This window comes from Oryzias latipes, chromosome 13 (genome assembly GCF_002234675.1).
Source record: "Oryzias latipes chromosome 13, ASM223467v1".
Taxonomy (NCBI): Eukaryota; Metazoa; Chordata; class Actinopteri; order Beloniformes; family Adrianichthyidae; genus Oryzias; species Oryzias latipes.
Window position 1 is genome coordinate 25,141,544 of NC_019871.2, and position 22,639 is coordinate 25,164,182.

General features: G+C 39.6%; 1 protein-coding gene across 2 annotated transcripts in view; it reads left to right on the forward strand.

Annotated features, from left to right (window-relative positions):
* The window catches only part of LOC101167815 (Down syndrome cell adhesion molecule), a 133,953-nt gene extending 116,100 nt beyond the window's left edge, over window positions 1-17,853 (forward strand). Inside the window, exons 19-33 of one of the 2 annotated variants that reach the window (XM_020708439.2) lie at window positions 22-177; window positions 259-392; window positions 541-694; window positions 861-978; window positions 1,056-1,222; window positions 2,043-2,141; window positions 3,476-3,664; window positions 3,935-4,225; window positions 7,315-7,491; window positions 7,779-7,809; window positions 8,046-8,161; window positions 9,581-9,745; window positions 11,851-12,051; window positions 12,326-12,628; window positions 16,462-17,853. In XM_020708439.2, coding sequence (XP_020564098.1) covers window positions 22-177; window positions 259-392; window positions 541-694; window positions 861-978; window positions 1,056-1,222; window positions 2,043-2,141; window positions 3,476-3,664; window positions 3,935-4,225; window positions 7,315-7,491; window positions 7,779-7,809; window positions 8,046-8,161; window positions 9,581-9,745; window positions 11,851-12,051; window positions 12,326-12,628; window positions 16,462-16,973 — 2,813 coding nt within the window. In that variant the 3' untranslated portion in view covers window positions 16,974-17,853. The remainder of the gene's footprint in view (window positions 1-21; window positions 178-258; window positions 393-540; window positions 695-860; window positions 979-1,055; window positions 1,223-2,042; window positions 2,142-3,475; window positions 3,665-3,934; window positions 4,226-7,314; window positions 7,492-7,778; window positions 7,810-8,045; window positions 8,162-9,580; window positions 9,746-11,850; window positions 12,052-12,325; window positions 12,629-16,461) is intronic. The other variant, XM_023962058.1, reaches the window with a different exon arrangement.
* Window positions 17,854-22,639: the final 4,786 nt, after the last annotated feature.

Sequence of the window (22,639 nt, forward strand, 5' to 3'; positions counted from 1 at the left end):
AAATGTCTATTTCTTTGTCAGAACTTGGTGAAATAAGAAATGTGACCACCGGTCAGCCGTCCCTGGAGTTGGATAGTTTGGAGAAGTACACCAACTACAGCATACAGGTCTTAGCCTTCACCAATGCTGGGGATGGAGTTCGCAGCGAACAGATCTACGTTCGCACCAAAGAGGATGGTACAGGAAACAGGAAGTGGCATCTCACGTTGCCTCTCATGAAAATCGACTCCAATGTGTGTGCATTGTTTGGCTCCACAGTTCCTGGTCCTCCTGCTGGAGTGAAGGCAGCAGCCTCCAGCAGCTCAGCTGTGTTTGTCTCTTGGCTCCCTCCCCTCAAACTTAACGGCATCATCAGGAAATACATTGTCTTCTGCTCCAACCTTCATCCAATGGTAACAGCATTTGTTTCCCCACTTTCTCCTCTTTCTTTCACCCTCTGTGGGCTGATATTTAAAAAAAAATATGAACAGCCAGAGTTCTGCACGTGGAATCTGGTTTGTCGTCTAATCATACATGTATTTCTCTTTGACTGGTTTGCAGGTGATGAGTGAGTTTGAGGCGTCTCCAGATATATATTTCTACAGGATCCCAAACTTGGCTCGAAACAGGCAGTACAGTATCTGGGTTGTGGCTGTGACGGCTGCAGGTCACGGCAACAACAGTGAGAAGATCACAGTGGAGCCGCTGGCCAAAGGTTTACAAATAAACTAGTTTTTGCCTTAAGTTTAGTGTTTGAACATTAAAAAAAATGGCACCAAGCTTTTCGTAAAAGCTCCTAGTCTCCCTTTCGCAGCGATAGATGGGTTTCTTTTGGTTGTTTTTACTTTTAAATGTTGTTTGCTGTGTTGTGCTGCTTCCAGCTCCAGCCAGGATCCTGACCTTTAACGGCACTGTTACCACTCCCTGGATGAAGGACATTGTGGTACCATGCAAAGCTGTTGGTGACCCTCCTCCCACCATCAAATGGGTCAAGGGAAAGTAAGTCCAAAACATTTCAGCGGCACAAAACACACACACACAAAAACTCAAGCTTCTTCTCTCCTTGGTTTCTTCAGCACCAATGGGACTCCCACTCCTGTCGTAGTGGATGGCCGCCGTAGCCTTCATGGTAATGGAAGCTTTATTATTCGTACAGTGAAAGCAGAGGATTCTGGGAATTATAGCTGTGTGGCCACCAACACCTGGGGGTCAGATGAGGTCACACTCAACCTGCAGGTCCAAGGTAAAAGATCCTTGATTCTTCCTTTGAAAAGGTAGATCGATTCGTTATCTATCTATCTATCTATCTATCTATCTATCTATCTATCTATCTATCTATCTATCTATCTATCTATCTATCTATCTATCTATCTATCTATCTGTCTGTCTGTCTGTCTGTCTGTCTGTCTGTCTGTCTGTCTGTCTGTCTGTCTGTCTGTCTGTCTGTCTGTCTGTCTGTCTGTCTGTCTGTCTGTCTGTCTGTCTGTCTGTCTGTCTGTCTGTCTGTTTATCTATCTATCTATCTATCTATTTACTTATCTATCTATCTCTAGCCACTAAAGTTCGCTCCATAACCGAAAAAAAGATCACCTATATAGAAAATGTAATCCTTTTGAGATGTACTCGAATAAAAAACATTTTCTGAACCATTTGTCTCTAGAAATGACACTCCCTGCAGCTCATAAATCAATGCAAAAGCAGCTACATCTTAGTTGTATAGTTGTATCAATAATATTGAAAAAATTTTTTAAAATTAATATAAAATATAATCCTAGACAACATTTTGTTTTTATTAATACATATAGTCCCTTAGCAATAGGTTCCCATTGGAAGAGAACAGGCCTTTAACAGTATATTTCTCACATTTCAATCACATTTCGATAAAAAAAGCACAAACTGACATGTCTAATACTTTTGTCTCAATCCAGGAGGTGACATAACAGCTGTAGTTTAGAAAAATCATTTGTAATTATTGCATTACCTGCACTGACAAGAATCCAGTCCAAAAATCTGAGATGAACTTTGACGACAAAAAAATCTTTGCGTGTGTTTTGTGTCGACAGTCCCTCCTGACCAGCCCCGGCTCACAGTTACCAAGACAACCACCACATCAATCACACTCTCATGGATACCTGGAGACAACGGAGGAAGCTCCATAAGGGGTGAAGCTGACACCGAAAACACACAAACAGCACACTGGAGGAACAGAAAGGAAGTGTAGCTCCTCAAATAATAGCTGAACAGGACTTCCAACTATAATAGAGGGGATTCATTTGCATCTTTGTAGTTGCTGTATCTTAATATTTTCAGCTCCATACTGATCTCACTTTATGATTCATGCTATTTTGATAACTTTTTGTACTTTTCAACTTTAGTTAAAAACAAAAACGGGAAAAAATTGATAAAAAATACATTTTTTAAAGCGCATGTTCCAGGCTTTCTGCTCTGTATGGAAGGCATTCAGATCTTTACATTACTATAATATTTCCTGTATAGTTTTGTTGGTGTGTATGATTTGTCAGTGAGTATAGCACCTGCTGTAACCTTTGTGCTATCCTAGGCACTTTAACATTAGGTCATCTAGACCCACTAGACAGTGTGCTGAACCTTTTTTCTTCAATGATTTGTGATCCTCACTGGTGTCCATGGATTACATGAAATCTTTCCACCTTTATCCACCTTTGTCATGGTAGGAATAACACATCAAAGTAAGGGTGGGGTCATCTAAGATAGCACAAGGGTTAAAGGTGCACAACAGAAATGGAAATAATTGCACTACCTCAACCAGCTCATTGTACTTGTTTTGCATTGTTCCTTTAAATAAAACATGATTATCTTTGGGGGGGAAAAACATAGTGTAACCTCCTGTTGTATCCCATGCTCTTGTACTCTGCTGGTCCAGTTCTGCTTGTTTCATCACCATACTCCCTCGTGTATCAATATCTGTTGGTAGAGGTCAGTGCTCACATTCTAAAAGCCAGATTAAAAAAGCAACAGGACAGATTAGGTGTGTTTAAGGGACAGATTAAAGCGTTCCATCTTAAGGACAGAGCAATCCCTTTGAGACTATTTGTGGTGATTCATCATCAACCCTCTTAATCTAGCAGCCCCTGTCTGCAGAGCTGTGGTCACGGTAGAAACTGTCTAAGATGCCATGTCTGTGACATTTGTTTCCACTCTCACAGCGTCATCCATCATCAAAATTCTCATTCCTGTTCCAGAGCCAACTATTGTCTATTTGCAGTAACCTGAAGGTGTGGTTGGTCACACAGTTCCATCTAATCTTTATGCTCAGCTGCTAACAGATTCAAATACAAATTATAGGCCAATCAAATGTATCGCCAAACTGCAGTTCTCCACTTTCGACTAAATAATGCAATTCGGCAGCGTAAAGAAAGTACTTTATTATTCCATTTATCACAAAAAAGAAGTACATATTGCTCTGACCGCATTGCTGTTTGGTTTACTAATACCTCCACGTTCTCCCTCCTCTCAGGTTACATCCTGCAGTACTCTGAAGATAACAGTGAGCAGTGGGGCAGTTTTCCCATCAGCCCTAGTGAGCGATCTTATCGTCTGGAGAACTTGAAGTGTGGAACATGGTACAAATTCACCCTGACTGCACAAAACGCAGTGGGACCAGGGCGCATCAGTGAGATAATTGAAGCAAAGACTCATGGGAAAGGTACCACAAATCTGTTTGACACATTTTTAGTGTTGCGCAAATAAAATAGATTTTATTGTGAACGGTCAGGCACACATACATTCATCCTATAAGCATGTCTTTATGAGGTATAATTATTTTGTTAAATGGGGAATTTGTTTGCTTCCAAGGTCTTAGCAACTAATTCAATACAGTTATATTCTTCTAAACTTAGGAAAAACACAGCTAAATATATTTTTTTGTATTCTTGTGAGGATTTTATAATGTTCTCTTGTCTTTTTTTCTCATCAGAGCCCCAGTTTGCCAAAGAACATGAACTCTTTACCAGCATCAACTCCACCAGAGCCAGGCTCAACCTGGCCGGTTGGAACAATGGTGGCTGTCCGATCACCTCCTTCATTCTGGAGTACAGAGCTGTGGACTCGCCCACCTGGACCACAGCTCAGCGCACGTCACTCACCAAGAGCTACATCCTGTACGACCTGCAGGAGGCGACGTGGTACGAGCTGCAGATGAAGGTCACCAACAGTGCCGGCTCAACGGAAAAACGGATTACCTTCGCCACTCTGAGTACTGATGGAAGTAAGTAGGGAACAAGAGGGGCCAGTAATGATTTGGATTGAAAATCATTTTCAATTATGAATGAAAACTTGGATAGAGTAACAAATTGTGTCAAAAATTGGTTTTACTTTATATTTTGACGATTCATAGTTCATTTTGAATGATCTGATTTACTGACCTAAAATGGATCCAGGACATCTTTAGCTAAAACATCGACCGGTGTGACTCAGAGAAAAATACCTGAATACTGAACATGTTTGGAAGTTTGCTAGATTCCTTGTATTTCTTGGAAGATAATCAAGTGTAAATTAAATATGTGTACAAACAAACAAGTAAACAAGAATCAATGTCAGATCCCTTCATACATTATAGTTTCATAAAGTTCAGCCCACTGTTGCTTTTCCACATCCAAATAATCCAAAGGGAACATTATTAGAATATTCTAGCACACTGGATGGTCACATGACTTTCTAAATTCAAAGTGTTTCCACACATTGGACTGGAATGATGGATCGATCATTTTTTACTGCATCACATGTGTGTTGTCCGCTGTGATGCCCTTGGTCGTTTTTACGTTATAGTAAAAAAAACGACTGCAATTCAGTCCAAATAGTATTTTCCAATATTGAGATATTAAATTCATTTTGAAATGACTTTATGAATGGTTTGGGTCAATTTGATTAACAACTTGCCACAAAGAGATCGATCTGGTTGGATCGAAGAATTATAATTCAATTTATCGATCAATCTTTGCAGCCCTAATATTTTTGTCATAGTTTTTAATTTTCTTTTACTTTATTGCCCTAAGATGCAAAATTACAGGCAAATAACATTACAAAGTAATGTGTTGAGAGTGGGGTTATTCTAATGAGTAAAAAAGAAAGAAAAAGACAAAAATGTAAAATTGGGGAAATATAAAGGTGTAGATTCAGGGATCCAAAAAAAAAAGTCCAAAAGAGAAGTCACTTCACCACCTTTTCACCAACTACAACTTTGAGCTGTAGTTGGGCAGTCGAACACTAATCTGTAGTGGATGGGCGGGGCCTAAACAAGTTTAGGGTAATGGTCTTTCTTTCAACCAACAATAAAACTAGCAGACATTGATCTTTGGTGGGTATAAATCTATAAGGAATGGCAGAGGATCTATGAATTTAGTAAAACATGAACAGAAGAAGTTTAAATCTAAAATATGAAACAGGTGTGACCTTCAGGGACACAATTCTAGTGTTGGCAGAGCAAGTGAAGGAGAAACGACCCCTGGAATCCCAATATATGGATTATCATTGTTAAAATGACACAAAGAATGAAAAAAGCTGAAATACGTTAATGTCATCAAGACCTACGGACACAACGTTTCCCTCTTATTCCACTCCACTGCTCCAGTGCTGCAGTTTCACTGTTTGTTACATGTCAAGAATTATTAAATGTTTTTACAATTTTACTAAACACTACAAGTAAAAAGACAACGACTGTGTGAAAAGGTAAAAATAGACCAGAAGGAAAACTAACAAGCAAAAAAAAACACAACTTTATATCATTGAACATTTTTATTTGGCTGCTTTATGGTAAATCAAAAGGATTTTAGTGAACGAATATACCTTATCATTTTATAAAATTCTTTTAAACAATGTAACATTATTAAAAATGCAAATTACTCAAAAATGCAAAAATGTTACTTTTAAATTTGTGATGTTGACAAGAAACACAAACTTAATAAGAAAAATGTCAAACAATTGAAATGATAATATTGATAAAAATCCATGAAATAATGTAAATTCTTAAATACCTTTTATAAGCAAGATTTTAGAGAATTTAAAATAAAGAAGTTTTGACTTTTTTTTAATCAGCAGAGATCCTAGAAGGCCATTCTAAAGGACATTTAGTTTAAAGCATGACAAGTTTATGCCACTTTATGTCAGTCAAGCGAAGGTGGTGTTCTTCTAATGGGAAGGAAAGGTTTCGAGGGGAACTCCAGACTCTTCTTTCGGGTTCTCGGGGGATTTTGGCTGAAAAGTGTGAGCTGCTTGTTAGATGGTTTTGAGTTGTTGCTCGTGTCTGAGGTGGGAGGTGGGTTGATGCTGTTGTCAGGTTGACAGGAGATCAATAGCTGACACCAGCACAGACTCAGCAGTCTCACAAAAACCTGGCACTCCAGCTAAAGTAGACAACACGCAACCCAGGAAAAAAACATGGAAGCAAATCACAAATAATATCATTCTTTTTTTTTTTACTTAAACTGCAGCACTTTTTGCCATTTTTTTCAACAAACAAATGCACTTTTGCTTATTTTTTATATGTAAACTGCAATAACTTTTCATTAAGATACTGTATTGATAGCAAAAAGATGAAAATAAAAGTATATGTTCCAATATAAACCTCAGCTAGATGCCTAGTAGTGTGAAGCCTCATACTGTAATGATAAAGGCTACCTGATCCCTCTGAATCCTGTTTCAGAGCAAACCCGAGCTGTAAGCAAACAACTTTGATGGGGGAGGAATTGGCTGGTATTTAGGGCTTTAGGTTGTCACTTGATCCAACTTGTGACCAGCTCAATCAAACCAATCCCTAGTGCTAGTATGAGACCTGTCAAGCAGAGCATTCATCTTTTTTATGCTGGCATTCATCACAAAGAGGCAATTATTTTTACGCTAAAAATGTTGGAACAATGAAGATGTTTTCAAAAGATGAACTCACAGAAGAGACAGTTGTTTCAATGTTGAGGTCTCACTCCGATCATCTTTACATCTATTGTAAAAGTGTTCCCAATTGAGCCCTTTCTAGCCAAAAAAAAAAAAAAATCTGAGCTGTTCTTGGACAAATTTGTTGCAGCGTGGAAGCAGAAATTCACCTCTGAGTTGTGGGTGGAGCAACCCCGCAACATATCCCTCCCATACTCAGAGTTTGGAGCAGGGAGCTTGTGACCTAATATGCTCTTTTTCAAACGTCATTTTTTTCGTCTGATCCAAGATCTGAAAAATTTAGAGCTTAATTATCCTCCATCATGAGAAAATTGTCACAAGCACATTTTAAAAACATGTTTTTTTTGGAGTGGGTTTTTAAATCCTAAAAAAAAGGTCAAATCTCTTCTTTTTTTTCTCTCTCTCTTTAAGGCACCATTCCTCCCTTGCTGAAAACAGGAGACCCCATCTCAGATAACATGTCAGGCAGTGGAGGTCTGAAGATGGTGGTGACCATCACCTCCATCCTCGTGGTGGCTGTGCTGGTCTTTATCATGCTGATGGTGCTGAAGAGGAGAAGGAGGGAACAAAGGCTTAAGAGACTCAGAGGTAAGTTTAAAGCACTGCTGTGTTTTATTGCGAGTTCAAGTTAACAAATAAAAGACCATGTTTCCTGCACAATGTAGTCCCATTTGTAGTCATTTGCTTCTTATTTGTAAGCAGGGGAAACTCGTTCATGGAGCTTTTTAAGTTGGGATCTTTGTCATTTCATTTAAAAATAAGGAAGTTGCGTTTTTGTGAGAGAAATCCTCCGTGTGTGTGAAGCATTTCTGCAGCTTGTTACGGAGCAACCTGAAGTGTTATGGTGTTAAACTGCCTCTTTGCTGACTTCACAGATGCCAAAAGCCTGGCAGAAATGCTGATGAGGTATGTATTCTTTATGTTGATTTGTGGGTACTCTTTTCCTATTAGCTGGAACGTAAATCACAGAGTAGCAAAGGGTCATGAAGTCTGTTCGTAAAAAATCAAATATATTGCATTTTCACTGTCTTCGCCTTCATAAAGATACTTATCAGTTTATGTGGAGATGAATTAGCACTTTTGTGGTAAACTGCAAAAGCTTGAGTAACGAATAGTTTTTCTTTTTTCCCCCTTATCTTCAGTAAGAACACCCGAACTCCCGACACAGTGAACAAGCAGCAGCAGACCTTACGAATGCACATAGACATCCCCAGAGCCCAGCTCCTGATTGAGGAGAGGGACACCATGGAGACAATTGGTAAGAACCTCAGAGACAGACGTGGACTTAAGCCTTAGTCTAATGCATTCGTACGAGGGATGACCTGTAAGGGCGTTGCAGGTTTTTGGTTGCCCAGAGCCCTTTGGGATTGTAGAGAGGAGTAGCTCCATCTTAAAGACCCACTTCTATAAAAATTGTGTTTCGGGTGTTTTTAACATGTTCTGTGAGAGTTTTCTTATGATGGAGGACATATTTGAAGAAAATTAATCTTAAAATTGCATTGCAAAGTATTTCTTTATTCAAATCATTGTGAATCGGAGTAGACAAAAAAATGCTGTAAAAGAGCTTATTTGTGATGGAAAATACTCTGGGTGGACCACAAGCTCCCTGCTCTGCTCCATTTTGATGCATCCACTTGTAGACAAATACATCCATGTACGACTTTGTTTTTTCTCATCTGAGCTGGAATCTGAATCCAAACTGTTCAGCTGGATAGCTCTGAAATTGCTCACCATTTTGTTGGACGGCTAATGTAAAGTTGGGGGTGTAAGGGGCCATTAATTAGGAAGTCAGAGAGCATTCTGTGTGGGCATTCAGGTGTCCTACATGCACTGGTATTTTTTTTGTTATTACTTTTCTTGTTAAGGAAATTTCCTAATTCAGAAAGAGTATATAAAATGGGATGTGAGGGTGGGCTAACTGCCCCAACAGTCCCATCCACAACTCAGAGGTGAATTTCTAATGAACCTGTGCTGCTCTGCAGAAACTACATTCTAGAAAAACGACACAGGTTATTTGATTTTGGCTAAAAACAGCATGATCATAAATAAATGACTACTGGGAACAATTTAAAAGTATTCTAAAAGGCGATCGGAGTGGAACTTGAATGGACATCGTGAAATTGGAATGCAGGATTATAGTATATGTGGTAAGAGTAACCAAAGTTACAAGCACTTATGACATACAGGTGATGCTGTCGTACAGTGACTTTATGCCAAACTCAAGCCATTACTAAGGTGCAAGTCCTGTCTCTTACTGACCGTGTGAAAATGCTGCACACACTGGGTGCAGGATTCCCACACAAACTATGCTCTGATTGTCTAATAACCTACTTTCAACAGTCTGGATACATGCTAGGAGCTCACACTTATCCATTAAACAGCACTAACGTTTGAAAAATACACATAATGTGTCTGCATCTCACCTACTTCTCCCTGACTTACCCTTGTGTTGTATAAGTGTTCACTACAACCTTTCACTAGCAGCAGGCCCATAGAAAAAATGTGCATGAAAATCTTGGGTCTACAGGTTCCCTGAGTGGCCTACAGTCTTTTCCTGCGGGCCATCTGCATTTCCTGTACAGTTTTTCTGCCCACAGACACGTGCAGTGCACTTGTGACTGAGGCTCCTACTGTAGCATAACACTCAAAACTTCTCTCCATCTCCCTTCTCCTACAGATGACAGGTCAACTGTCCTGTTGACAGATAATGACTTTGGAGAGACCACTAAGCAGAAGTCTTCCACAGTGACCCACACAGTTCACTATCAGTCTCTGTCTCAAGCCACCGGCCCACTGGTGGATGTGTCCGATGCCAGGCCTGGAACCAGTGAGTCCCACCACCGTTAGTGCTCAAAATTTTATTTCCTTCACTACTAACAGTGACTCGATTGTTGTTCTCTTTATGTTGTGTTACTAACAATACGATATGTGGAATCTGTACTGTAAAGCCTCATTTCCACTGAGCCGTACGGCATGGTCCGGTCCAGTTTAGAATGGTCCTGGCAATTCGGGTGAGGGTTTCCACTCGAAGTTGGACCATCACGGCGCATGCGGGGTGATGCCAACAACAACGTCAATGGAGGTCATCTAGCAGCAAATTTTTTCTGCTTGACTTTTTGTACTTTGGAGATACAATTCATTTCAAGTTGTTTGAGACAAGATTGCGGGTGGAGAAGAGGAATTTAGCTGCTTTTCTGGAGCTTTCTAATTTTTTAACAGTTGAGCAAACAGAATGGCGACACATGCCATGACTCCTATCATGACTCGGTCATGATAGGTGGTTGGCCCTGTGCCCAGGCTGGTTGACCCTGTCCTGGGGAGGGGTGTCTGGGGGGGGGGGTCCACTATCGGTACGGAACCTTGGAGCCTGACGAGAGTTCTCCAAGGGGCTGCCCTTGGGAGTGGGGGTCTGGGCTTGCTCCGGGGAGCAATGCTTTCTTGGCTCTTCTCTCATTGTGTGGGGTTGGGGGTGGGGCCTGGGAGTCAGTTAGCTCCACTGGTCTGTTCCATTTTTTGTATGGACCTACAACCGATGGGGACCCAAAAATGGTATGGTTGAGTCCGGCTTAATGGGTCCATTTTATAATGTAAATACCGCTCAGTGGAAACAAGGCATAATATTAAAGCATGACATTGTGTTCCAATAGCAATATTATTTTGTCTAACCCTTTACCACCGGAGCTGTACCTCTAGTGTTGACATTCTTTCAATTAATGTAACTCTTCAACTGTTTACACACTTGACATCATTCTAGTGGATTCTGAAGCAGAGAAACCCACTGAGATGCAACACTTTACAGTAAAGAAGTGCTTACCCATCGCCCTAAATCAGCTGATTCATGTTGATCGCGTGTGCAGTCGAGGAGTTGTGTTATGTCAAATAGAGTTTATTCTTTAGGTGTCACCAGCGACATCACCTGTGTTAAAGGGTTACTTGTGTTGCAGGCAAATTGCTTTATTGCTCTGTTAAAGGTCAAAACTGGTCTTTTACAACCTTCTGGTTGTATTCTTTATCGTGGACTAGAGTTTTGGTTCTTACAGTATGTGACCTGGGCCTGCCTTTGAGTGCTGAGTTTACAAAGACACAGCAGTCACAGGCAGAGCGGCCATCTGCCCTGTGGCGTTTGAGTTCCACCCAAGCCGAACGGACGAAGAGCGATATTTCCTCTGCCTGGTCCTGACATGCTCTCATCAATTTACCTGCTATGGTTGTGTCGCGAATTTTGAAACCTATGGGAACAAACCACATTTTTTTAAAGATGTAAAACACAAAAGAAAAAACAATAGACCTGCAGGAGTTCACACATGCGGACAGAAGAACAGAGTTCATTACAGTCCAACACAATTGCGCCAAGCAAGGGGCAATGATTGATTCACTCAGCAGCACCAAAGCATTGCTGACCCAGCACGTTTTTCCCTCTTTGCTCTTTGCCTGCAGCCTTCATCATTTCATCCCTACATTTCTGCTGATTAAATTACTGTCTGACTTACCAAGGTTAAAAGCACTCTAGCCCACTATCTCTAATCGTGTCTGTGTGTCTGGATCAGGCAGAATACAATTCTATTTTTCAATGAAGTTTAACGATTGCAGTCACTGTTTTCTCTTTGTTAAGTCGACAAAGCTGGCAGTCCTGCAGGATAACAGACATTTCAGAAATATAAAAAAAATAGTAATACTTTTTTTTTTAACTTAGCAACTTTGTTTAAATTTGATTTATTTTTCTCACTTCATAAGATGGCGGCACAGCCATGTCGGTTAACCAGTATTTTTTAGGCTTCACCTCAAATTTACCTTCTATTTTTATCAAAAGGCTTTTTATAGATCCTGGTGAGGGTTAAATATCATTTTTCCACCTGCTTACTGCACATATTTAAAAAAAAAAAAAAAAAAAAAAAAAGGTGAATTGAGAGAAAAGTGGATAATTTTCCACCTTTACAACCTTCCCAGACCCCACTGCCAGACGCACTGCCAAAGCTGGTCCTGCCCCGGCGCGGAGCCGCTATGCCAGCCAATGGACTCTGAACCGGCCGCATCCCACCAGCTCCTCCCACACCCTGACCACCGACTGGAGACTCCCCACCCCACGAGCCACCGGATCGGTGGACAAAGAGAGTGACAGCTACAGCGTCAGCCCTTCACAAGACACAGGTGGAGGCTATTGGCTTGAATACATGCTTTTATTTTTGATTGTCTCTGGATTTTGTAGCTGAACCAAGCCCTGGGATTAAACTTCAAGCAGTAAAACCATTTATATTTAAAATCTTAATTTGAGATAGGGTGAAACAGTTTTAAGTTTCAACACCAAAAAGAAAAGAATATTTCCAAATATTGAAAATATCTAACACTGCTTTTTGTTAAAGGGTTTACTGTAAGTGTGGATGTATATGAAACCTGTGCTAAACAATAATTTTGTGTTTATCAGATCGTGCACGGAGCAGTATGGTGTCAACGGAGAGCGCATCCTCCACCTACGAGGAGCTGGCCAGAGCCTACGAACACGCCAAGATGGAGGAGCAGCTCCGCCACGCCAAGTTCACCATCACCGAGTGCTTCATCTCCGACACCTCATCGGAGCAGATGACCGCAGGGACCAACGATTACACCGACAGTCTGACCTCCAGCACGCCGTCTGAGTCAGGCATCTGTCGCTTTACTGCTTCCCCGCCCAAACCTCAGGACGTCAGCAGGGTCATGAACATGGCCGTTCCCAAGGCACACAGGCCAGGTGAGGAAAAGGAACTCAGTTCACTGGTTTGCATTTGTCCAAAACCAAATAGACTCCCCTGATTTTTCATCAAGAAAAAGGTTCATGAGTTTCTAGTAATGAATTTGGATTTGTTATAATAAATGCAGAGGATGTAACTTGGATGCATTGCAGACAGAAAAAAGATCAGCTTTCTATGGCAGTTCTGCTTTACAAAATATGTGTACAAATACTACACAATACTACCCACATCAGTAATACTAACACTACATAGAAAATGTTTATATTTTTTATAAATCAAGACATAAATCTGCAGTCCCTGTCATTATTTTGAAAGTCTGTCTGGAAGGTTTTTTTATCACAGTGCATTAACTTTTGGGCGACAGTCTTACCTTACACGACCCTGTTCCCCTTCAGGTAATAGCAGATCAGTTATCAGGTCTGGCACAGCGGGCTGCTGACCGCACACAAAGCACAGACTGTCCAAACAGAGAGACACCTTTCTCCCTGACACATGTTCACCGCTCATCCATCAACTCTCCTGCTGTCAGGCTATACTGTGTCTGAGGCTTTGGACTTGTCCTGTCTGAGGATCAGCAGGAACGGCCCGCGTGTGAGCGCAAGCACAAGCTGCCGTAGGACTTTCGGTTTGACCAGACAAGAGTGGAGGCCATCAGATATGCTTCTTGAGTTTCAAGCTTCTTTGTGTTGAGGTCGTCTGTACGCCGCAGAGCAGACATACATCAGCCACCGAGCAGGGAGACAGGGCAGCTGAAGGCTATCTGATAACCTGATCTGAAACTATTGTCCCTCATTACAAAACAACACTTTACTGTTACAGTGGAGTCATTTCACTGTAATGGCAAACTCCTAATCTTTTGGGCATCGCTCAACACTAAGACTAAAGTGTCAGTTTCACTGAGTATACAGTGCAAGTAGAAACTAACTATTTAAAAAGAATAAAAAACTAATGAAATACAAGTCTTTTTTGTAAACACAGTGATGAAAAGAAGATAGGTTTCCTTCAACAGAACCAGATCTTATAAAACAATATATATTTTTTTCAGTTGACTTTGTATTAAACATATAAAAATAGACTTTTGGTTACTCGTGACCAATTCTTCACATGCATATGGGAAATTTTTTAATCTAATATTCCACACAGAACAGATAATCAGAATAGGGGTTGGTGAGTAAATCATGTGAATCGAAACAGTCGACAAATCTGCAGCAATTGTGTGATGCCGTCATGTCAATAGGGACCAAACTCTCTGAGGAATGTTTCCAGTATCTTCTTGAATCTATGCCACAGAGGATAAAGACAGTTCTGAAGGTAGAAGGGGGTCCAACCCGGTACTAGCAAGGTGTACCTGTTAAAGTGGCGGATGAGTGTAGTTCCTATGTTTGGTTTGGACCTCTAAAGTGATGTGGGGGCAGCCTTACGAAGAGGAAATGGTCTATTGTTTATCTATATTTACGTCAAAGGACTTAAGGTGATCCCACCAGTGTTGTTGTTGAAAGATGAAAACAGGTTGTTATTTTACCTTACATGAATCCCCTGACAGCGTTGGTATGATAGTTAGATTTTATGAAAGTCTCCATCAGTTACTTCAATTGTTTTTTTTATTGGTACTTCAGGTGCTCTTGGCAAAAAGGACAAAAGTCTTCCAGAAAGAACCATGTAAAACTAATTTTTTCATTAAATATGAGGACAGGAGGATTGTTGTATGAACAACTGCTTTACTATTTTAAACCACATGGCACTCATTGATGAATTTACAGGCTGCATTTCTAATGATTCCCATGGAAACACCTGAATCTATATTTAATTAAACTCACATCACGTTTGCTGGCACAAATGGTACCTAAGATAAACAAATGACTCATTCTCCCTGTGAAACTAGGAATCCATTCTTTAAGGTCACATATTGGACTGAGTCTGCAGAAGCTCCTCATCAGTGCCCACAGGCCGGCCAAGAGGGTGACTCTGACGTGTGCATGTGTGGGTGAGCGGGCGAGTCGATGAGTGATGTTAGTTTCCCAGTGACAGCTTGTTGATCTTCTCCTGCGAGAGATGAACATCCCAGCAGCAACAGGAGAAATGTCTCTCACTATTCTGAAAGCAGAGCGTCACAGCAGGCCTCTAGATCCGCAAACCCAACAGGATAATGGCACAAACTCATTTGATTGGCAAAAAAGTCAGACCATTTAAAAGACAAAATACAAAATGCCATGTTTGTTGAGCACTTTTAAGATGGTAAAAAGAAAAAGCTGTACTCACTGACATCTACATTTTCTTTACAATTTCTCCAAATAACAGACCAAAGTGTTTTGTTTTACTGTCTGTGTCTCTTCCTTTGTTGACTTTTGTAATGTGTTGTCTTTGAAACAACACATTGATTTCAGGAGTAACCCTTAATAAAATAAACTGTAAGTGTACTACTTCTTACGAAGTCAACTGCGAATCAGTTTAGTACGTTTATTATAGACCATGTAAGTGTAATGTGGATAAATATACTAACTGAATACTTCTTCAGACTAAATTAGACATTTTTAAGTTTACAAAATATCCATAGTATATAAAATGCAAAAGTCAAGTACTGTATACTGGCTCACTTTAAGTACTTGTTGTAGTACTTGTAGTAAACATCCAACACAGCTTTATGCAGACAGAAAAGGTTGTAAATCATCAAGAAGAATGAAACATCTGAAGATTGAGACACTTTTCCTGTATGTGTTCCATAGAAAGGACGTCTTTGTGTAACTCTGAAATGTGTGCATTTTTAGGTAACATCATTTCTTTAAAAAAAAAAAAACTTTCAATTTCATTTTGTGGCATTTAAAACTATTAATTAGGCTTTGAACTGAATTAAATAACCTGGATGATTGGGAATCTTTTGATTAATAGTCAAAAGACAATTTTGTAATTAATTTGAAGCAATGATTAAATATGTAATTGCTGTTTTGACCACAACAGTATAGTTTTATGAAGGTGAATATACAGGTGTACAAAATTGACGCCATACAAAAGCTTATTAAATGTCAAAATTCCAGCAACTTTCACAAGTCATTAGAGGTCAAACTAGGAAATCCATGCAGCCTTTGATTTATTGTAGGAATGTGTTCTGTTCATATGAAGATGAAAAATCAAAATGATTATTACAGGTGAAATAAACATGAGTAATATTTAATAATCTTAGTACAAAAATGAGGTTAAGAAGGTTATGATCCAGTCCCCCCCCCCCCCCCCCCCCCCCCACAGTGGACTTTATTGTCTTAAGAATCATTGCTTTTGTTTGGCAAATATCCAAACTGCTGTGATTCTGAAATTTCAGAATTGACAAAGCCTTTTGGTTAAGAGGTGAAACGTCTGCAACTTTAAAAACCAAGTCCAGATGACAATCTTTAGCCCTTGTGCTATCCTAGGCACTTTAACATTGGGAGTTGGGTCATCTAGACCCACTAGACAGTGCTCTGAACCTTTTTTCTTCAATGATTTGTGATCTTCACTGGTGTCCATGAAATCTTTCCACCTTTATCCACCTTTGTCATGGCAGGGAGAAGACGTCAATGTAAGGGTGGTGTCATCTAAGATAGAACAAGGGTTAAACCCACTACTATGATGGAATCTACCTGGAAGAATGAGAGTCTTCATAGACATAGCAGTAGTAGTAGGGATAAGTATATATGGGGGCTGTAGATTTGATCAAGTAATGAGATTCATGAGAACATTTGTCATATTCAGCAGCTCTTTTCTCTGTTCTCTGTGTGTTTATTCATGTTTGTGCCCATAGAAGTTGGATTAAAAACCAACAGTTCCAGTTTGACTCCTATTCTTGCCTGTTGTTTTCCAGGAGGGGAGTTGGTCCATCTGCCACCCTACCTCCGCATGGACTTCCTGTTGAACCGTGGTGTGCCTCTACCAGCCCGAGGAGGCGGGGTTAGTAGCGCCAGTGGCAGCAGCAGTGGAGGAGGTGGTGGAGGGGCCGCAGGAACAAGCGGGAGCGCTGCTGGTGCTACAGGAGAAACAAGAGGTGGTGGGGGAGCCATGGGCCAGGCCATCCTTGAGCCGCAGAGAAGCCGTACCCTGAAGAGGCCACCTCCTATGGAGCCCACCCCAATGGAAGTGCCCTCTCCTCGGGACGTGCAGCAGTGGCAGCCAGGAACTGCTTCCACCCTCCCGCACAGGGATATCCGGGAGAGGGGAGAGGCCCGAGGTGAGGTTCGGGGAGACGCCCCCTCCTCGGGAGATCTAACCCAAGCACAGGCTGCCAAGCTCAGCACCTCCCAGGAGTCACTACTGGACTCCAGAGGACACCTGAAACAGAGCAACAACCCTTATGCCAAGTCTTACACTCTGGTATAACACTGGGACCCAGCAGACTGCTCCAGACTACAGGACCTCTGCAGACACAACCGAGGAGAAGGGTCAGGAGACAGACCACAGGCACAGGATGGACAGTTTCCCACAACAGAAATTGTTGTATATAGCGCCGTTTCTGACATGCGTCTCAAGTGGATGCTTTGATTTCGGACTAACTTTCTTTCTGTTACTCTGTTCTTTCTTACCTCTCTTGCTCTTCTCTGTTACTTTCACTCTTCTGGGTCACTCACAGCTCCTTCGGCTTCTTCTGATGGGTTTTCTCTCACAGTTTTTTATTTGATACCTGAGTATTCTTTTATGCTAAAGGGGACAAATTAAGAGGATTGCCAAAATGATTTATTTAAAAGTTGAGAAAGAGAAAAAAAAATACTATGAATTTATATTAAGGACAATTATAGTGATTATTATTATTATTGTATAAAAATGGAAAATATCTAAAAAATAAGAAGGGAAAAGGAGGATAACTGGAACAATCTGCAGGACTATATTGCTTTCTTAATTTATTTTTTTGTTTTTCATTGTTGCAGTGTAATGAAATATGTGACTGGAAAGAAAGCCAGGGATTTTTTCTTTCCTTTATTTTTAATTGGACTACAAAGAGCCAAGACGTGACGAGGAAAGGGATGCCGGACACAACCGCCAATGCTGACCAATCGTAATGTTTTTCAACCGTTCTGACAACTGCATGGCGACTGATCAAATGACAATACTTGGAATGGCTGGAAATCCCAAAAAAAAAAGAGAATTTTTGTCACACTAAGAAATTATACAATGTGAATATATATAAAGAGATCACTTTTATTTGTGGATATTATGGGGAAAATGATTTGGTTAATAAAGTCCTTAGTCCTGTTTGCACACATCTGAGTTTGATATGTGAAGTTTTACAAGTTTTACACCTGGGGAGTTTTCCTGAATTAAATTTGGCATGTTTGTTTCTCTACGAGTTTGTGGGGGAAAGAATTGAGTTTTAAAATATTTACTACACAATCTGAGAATTATAATATAGAGCTTTGAGTCAAATGTCTTTGGCACAAACCAGTACCTGGCCGGGGGACATTTGGTGCTGGGCTGCAGAGAAGAAAACTATGACCAACATTTTTTTCCTTTTTATTTATAATCTGATTTTGAAGGAAGTTTTATTTTGGAAAACTACTGTATTATCTCCATCACATTCCACTTATTCGTGACACATGTCAAGTTGCTCGATCTCGTGTCAAAATTCCATCCACTTTTTGCGCCGACCACTAAATTGAAATCCCCAAGTTAGCAAAGTTAAAAAAACATATTTGAAAAGTTTTTCTTACAGAAAAGATCCAGAGAGAAAACAGAAGAAGAGCCTTCAACTTCAAAATAAAATAAAGTTTCATTTACCAGACCAAAACCAGGAGTCTTTACTCTAAATATGGATTTATTTTTATTACAGTAGTTGTTCCCACACACCAAAATATTAATACATAATATTCAGCAGCCGGCTATCTGATGTTACAAGGATGCTGCTAATAAAGTTGCTTTACGGTTCATTCATTTTTGTCATTATATTTTTAAAAAATACTAGTTTTAGGGACTCTTTTCGCTCCTTTTCATCATATTTATCCATCGCACCTTGACAGTCAGATGACGTTGAAGTTGTTTTTTTAATTTTTTTAGCTTCCACTTTGACAGTTTAGGGTTAATGGAAACTCGATTCCACATTTTAATAGATCGTACACGAAATCTAGTGTACAAATAAAGTTTAAAGCAGCCGCAGATATTTTACAGAGGATGGAAATAAACTTTACTCACAAAAGTTAAGGATAACTGGAAGCTAAATGAAAATTCAGATGTCCACTTCAGCCTCGTACAGGCCAGTCAATGAAAATATTGTCTGACATTAACCCTTGTGCTATCTTAGATGACCCCACCCTTACATTGACGTGTTCTCCCTACCATGACAAAGGTGGATAAAGGTGGAAAGATTTCATGTAATCCATGGACACCAGTGAAGATCACAAATCATTGAAGGAAAAAGGTTCAGAGCACTGTCTAGTGGGTCTAGATGACCCAACTCCCAATGTTAAAGTGCCTAGGAAAGCACAAGGGTTAAACTGGTTAGTCAACTGGATCTGGATAGTCACTGATCTGATCAATGATTCACTCCTGCTGGGTTCGTTGGGTGGTCCAGCTCCTGGTATGTCAGGGAGTCCTTTGATTGGCCGGTGTCCCAATCTTATGTCACGGACCTGCAGTCAAAAAGATCTTTTCTAGAAAACTGCTGTTTTTCCGGCAGCATCTAGTTGACCATTCACTCCCACCTCGGCCGCAGACATTCCTGTTTTATGGCTGCATTCTTCAACTTCTATATAGTCATTTGAGCAGACGGTTCAGCACTAAGGACAGTCAAGGCTGCCCAAACACACATTTAGAAACTCTTATCTATTGAGAAAAGTTATAGTGTATGAAAAAATATGTAAGACCATAAAAATAAAAGATATTCCCGCATGGTGTATAAAATTATATGGAGTTTCTGGAGAATATTTCATCACATTTCATTGTTCTTATGATCTCCTTTTCATTTTTTTTTCTTTACAGCATCCTTATTTTGTTCTATCTCCATTATTCTAGCTGTTTTTTACATATTGTTTATCATTTTGACCCATTCCAGTCAGAATTTTAGTGTTATTCATCTCTGTAATGGTGTTGTGACCATGATGCCTTTGTTTCTGGATTTGGCACATTTTCATTTCCTCTGGCAATTTTTTTTTACAAAATACTCACTGCAGACTTTTTCTAATATTACTTGACTTCTTTAACCCTTGTGCTATCTTAGATGACCCCAGCCTTACACTGACCTGTTCTCCTCATGAATCATTAAAGAAAAAAGGTTCAGCGCACTGTCTAGTGGGTCTAGATGACCCAACTCCAAATGTTAAAGTGCCTAGGATGGCACAAGGGTTACACTAGTTAAACACATGTGACGCTTCTGTTCCTAAAGTATTATCAAAGCCCTCCCAGCACAGACATTGGGAACCAAATACACAGCTTACAGCGTCTTCCATTGAATTTGTTCTACAACTCATTTTTCCAGAACACTTTCATGACTCCACTGCTATTTGTACAAGTAATATTTACCAAGAATATAAATTAAATGGGCAGCCATGTTTGTTATCAATCACCTTAAAGCTATGATTCACTCCAAACAACGTCACACACTCTGTCAAATCAAAAGTTAAAGTCTGTAAACAAGACTTGAGGCTTGTTTGGGGCACAGAGCAAAGATTTAGAGCTATCTTCTTTTCAAAATATTTCAAAGTGTGTCAGACTGGACAGTCAGGTGAGTTTCACATTTTGGCTTAATGCTGATGTTGGATAACTCAACAAAACATTTGGCACAGCCTTACCTACATTTGGTTACTCTGATAATATGTCTCCATCTATACAAACTGCATTTTTGCATTTTGTCTCCCTTCTCTTTCTTCTCATTGCAGCAGTTTTTCTCCTTGTGACCTAAAGAGGCATAGGACCGCCCTGGACTTCTCCACTGTTGTCTCATGTAAATTGTTCCTTTGTGCTGCAACACTGATTTTAAAGTAACCTTTATTTAAAAATACATGAACTGGACAAAGTTGATATCAGCCTTAAAACCTTAAGGAAACAATAAATGGATTATTATACTAAACAATCATTATGGACCCATGCTTGTTACAACTTTTAGCACGAGTTCTTCTATATTTAGTTTCTTTTCTGTAATTAATTTATTTTCTTCACATTCTACCCTGCGACAGACTGGCGACCTGTCCAGGATGTCCCCTGCCTTTACCCACAGAAGAATTTACAGAATATAAGATAAATGGTGCCTGTAGTTAAAACTATCTGTTAAAAAAATCTGAAAATAAATTAACATTTATTTGTTAATTTATTGAGTGTTCTCAAGCTTTAAAGGAAAACCTAATTTAGTTAATCAGCTGTTTTCAAGTAGACTAATTGCAGGAAGCTGCATTTTGGGGCTATGGCAGGAAATTAAAGTTTAATAAATTAAGTTAAATTATTATGATTTAATGAATTTTAAGCATGACAAAACTCTAAGCAAGGGAAAACTAAAAAGGGTGAAAACATAAAAAACCTGACAATTAAGAACTACAAACCAGACACTTATTTACACTGAAATAACTCTACAAAGACAGCTGTGGATAATAAATCATTTGTACCAGGTATGATTGTTAGGAGGGGACAATGGGAAAGATGACAAGAACAAGAAAACACAACTGAAGGGCACCATGCTCACACACTAAGGTTGGGGCTTGTTAAATTACCTATTTTTCAGGATGTTAGCACCTCCTCCTCAAAGGCAAAAAGCATTAAAGAAAAGAACAAATCAGTGTTGTACCGTAGATTTCCAACAAAATCGGTTTTGATTTCTTTTTGGCCTCAGACAAATTGTCTTTCCCCACAATTTTTCAGTGAAATGAATTGATGAGATGAGCGCAGGTTGATGCAAACTGTATTTTTTAATAAATAAAAAGTGGTAAAATAATTTAGATATATTTTTAATGCCTCAGCTTATGTCTTGTCCCCAAATTTAAAAAGGAAAATAAGTTGGAATTTTGTTTTATTATTGATGTGACTTGTTGAAAACTGTAGAAGATTGGCCTAAAATATGTTGACTTTACTATAGACTCTGATGCTCTTTCATAGTTATTTTTATAAATAGAATGTTAACTTTTAACAAACATTTTCTGGTGCCTTTTGTTTTTAAATAAGTAGATTTCTTTTTGCATTTTTTTTTATTTCAAAAGACGAGTTTTCCTTTTTCCAAATGTCAAAAAATTTGAAATGATAAAACAATTTATCAAAAACAAAAGCAAGCACACTAGTGCTGCAACAGGGAAATACATAAACATTTACAGATTTTTGCATTAAAAAAATAAAAAATTCTTAACTGACTTATTAGCAGAACACAATTTTACAGCAGGATTACACAAATGTTCATACATCTCAGAAATGCATCAACATTTTGATCAACAGATGGCAGTGTGGTCACTGAATCCAGTGTTTCCAAATAAAGAGTGGACTGTAAAGATGCGGAAAGGGCTGGTTCAGTACAAATATTGTTTTTGACACCTACAGAAAAGCATCAAGGGCAACCAGCAGCCTATTCCGGCATGTGCTTGCCATTTGCAGCAGCACACCACCTTGAACACCTTAAATTATTCATGCCAGAGCTGACACTGGGACCTGGATCAGGTTTACACTGTCATGCTGATCCTCACAGAGTCTGAGAATGTGGATGAGAGTGCAGAGCAGGGACAGGTTGCAGGAATAGAAATGCATTTACAGAAAGGAGAATCCCAGCCTCTCTTTTGGGACACAAATGTCACTCAGTGCATGTTTTTCCTGCCTCTTGGCAGAACGGATTAGGGGTAAATGTATGTATTATTCATCGCTGCATTAGTGTGCCTGTCATGCAATTAAAAATAAAAAAGGTCTTCTGAAAATTGAACTAACTGACGGAATTTTGATTTATCATTAAAAAAAACACTTTTGCACATATTTTTGTGGCTAAAGAAACTTTTTTTTTAGAAGAAACTAATTCAATTTGTTTTTAAGTCTGTGGGTTTTCCTCACTTGAGTGCAGCAGACTAACAGAGACGGAATGTGTTTCTTCACAC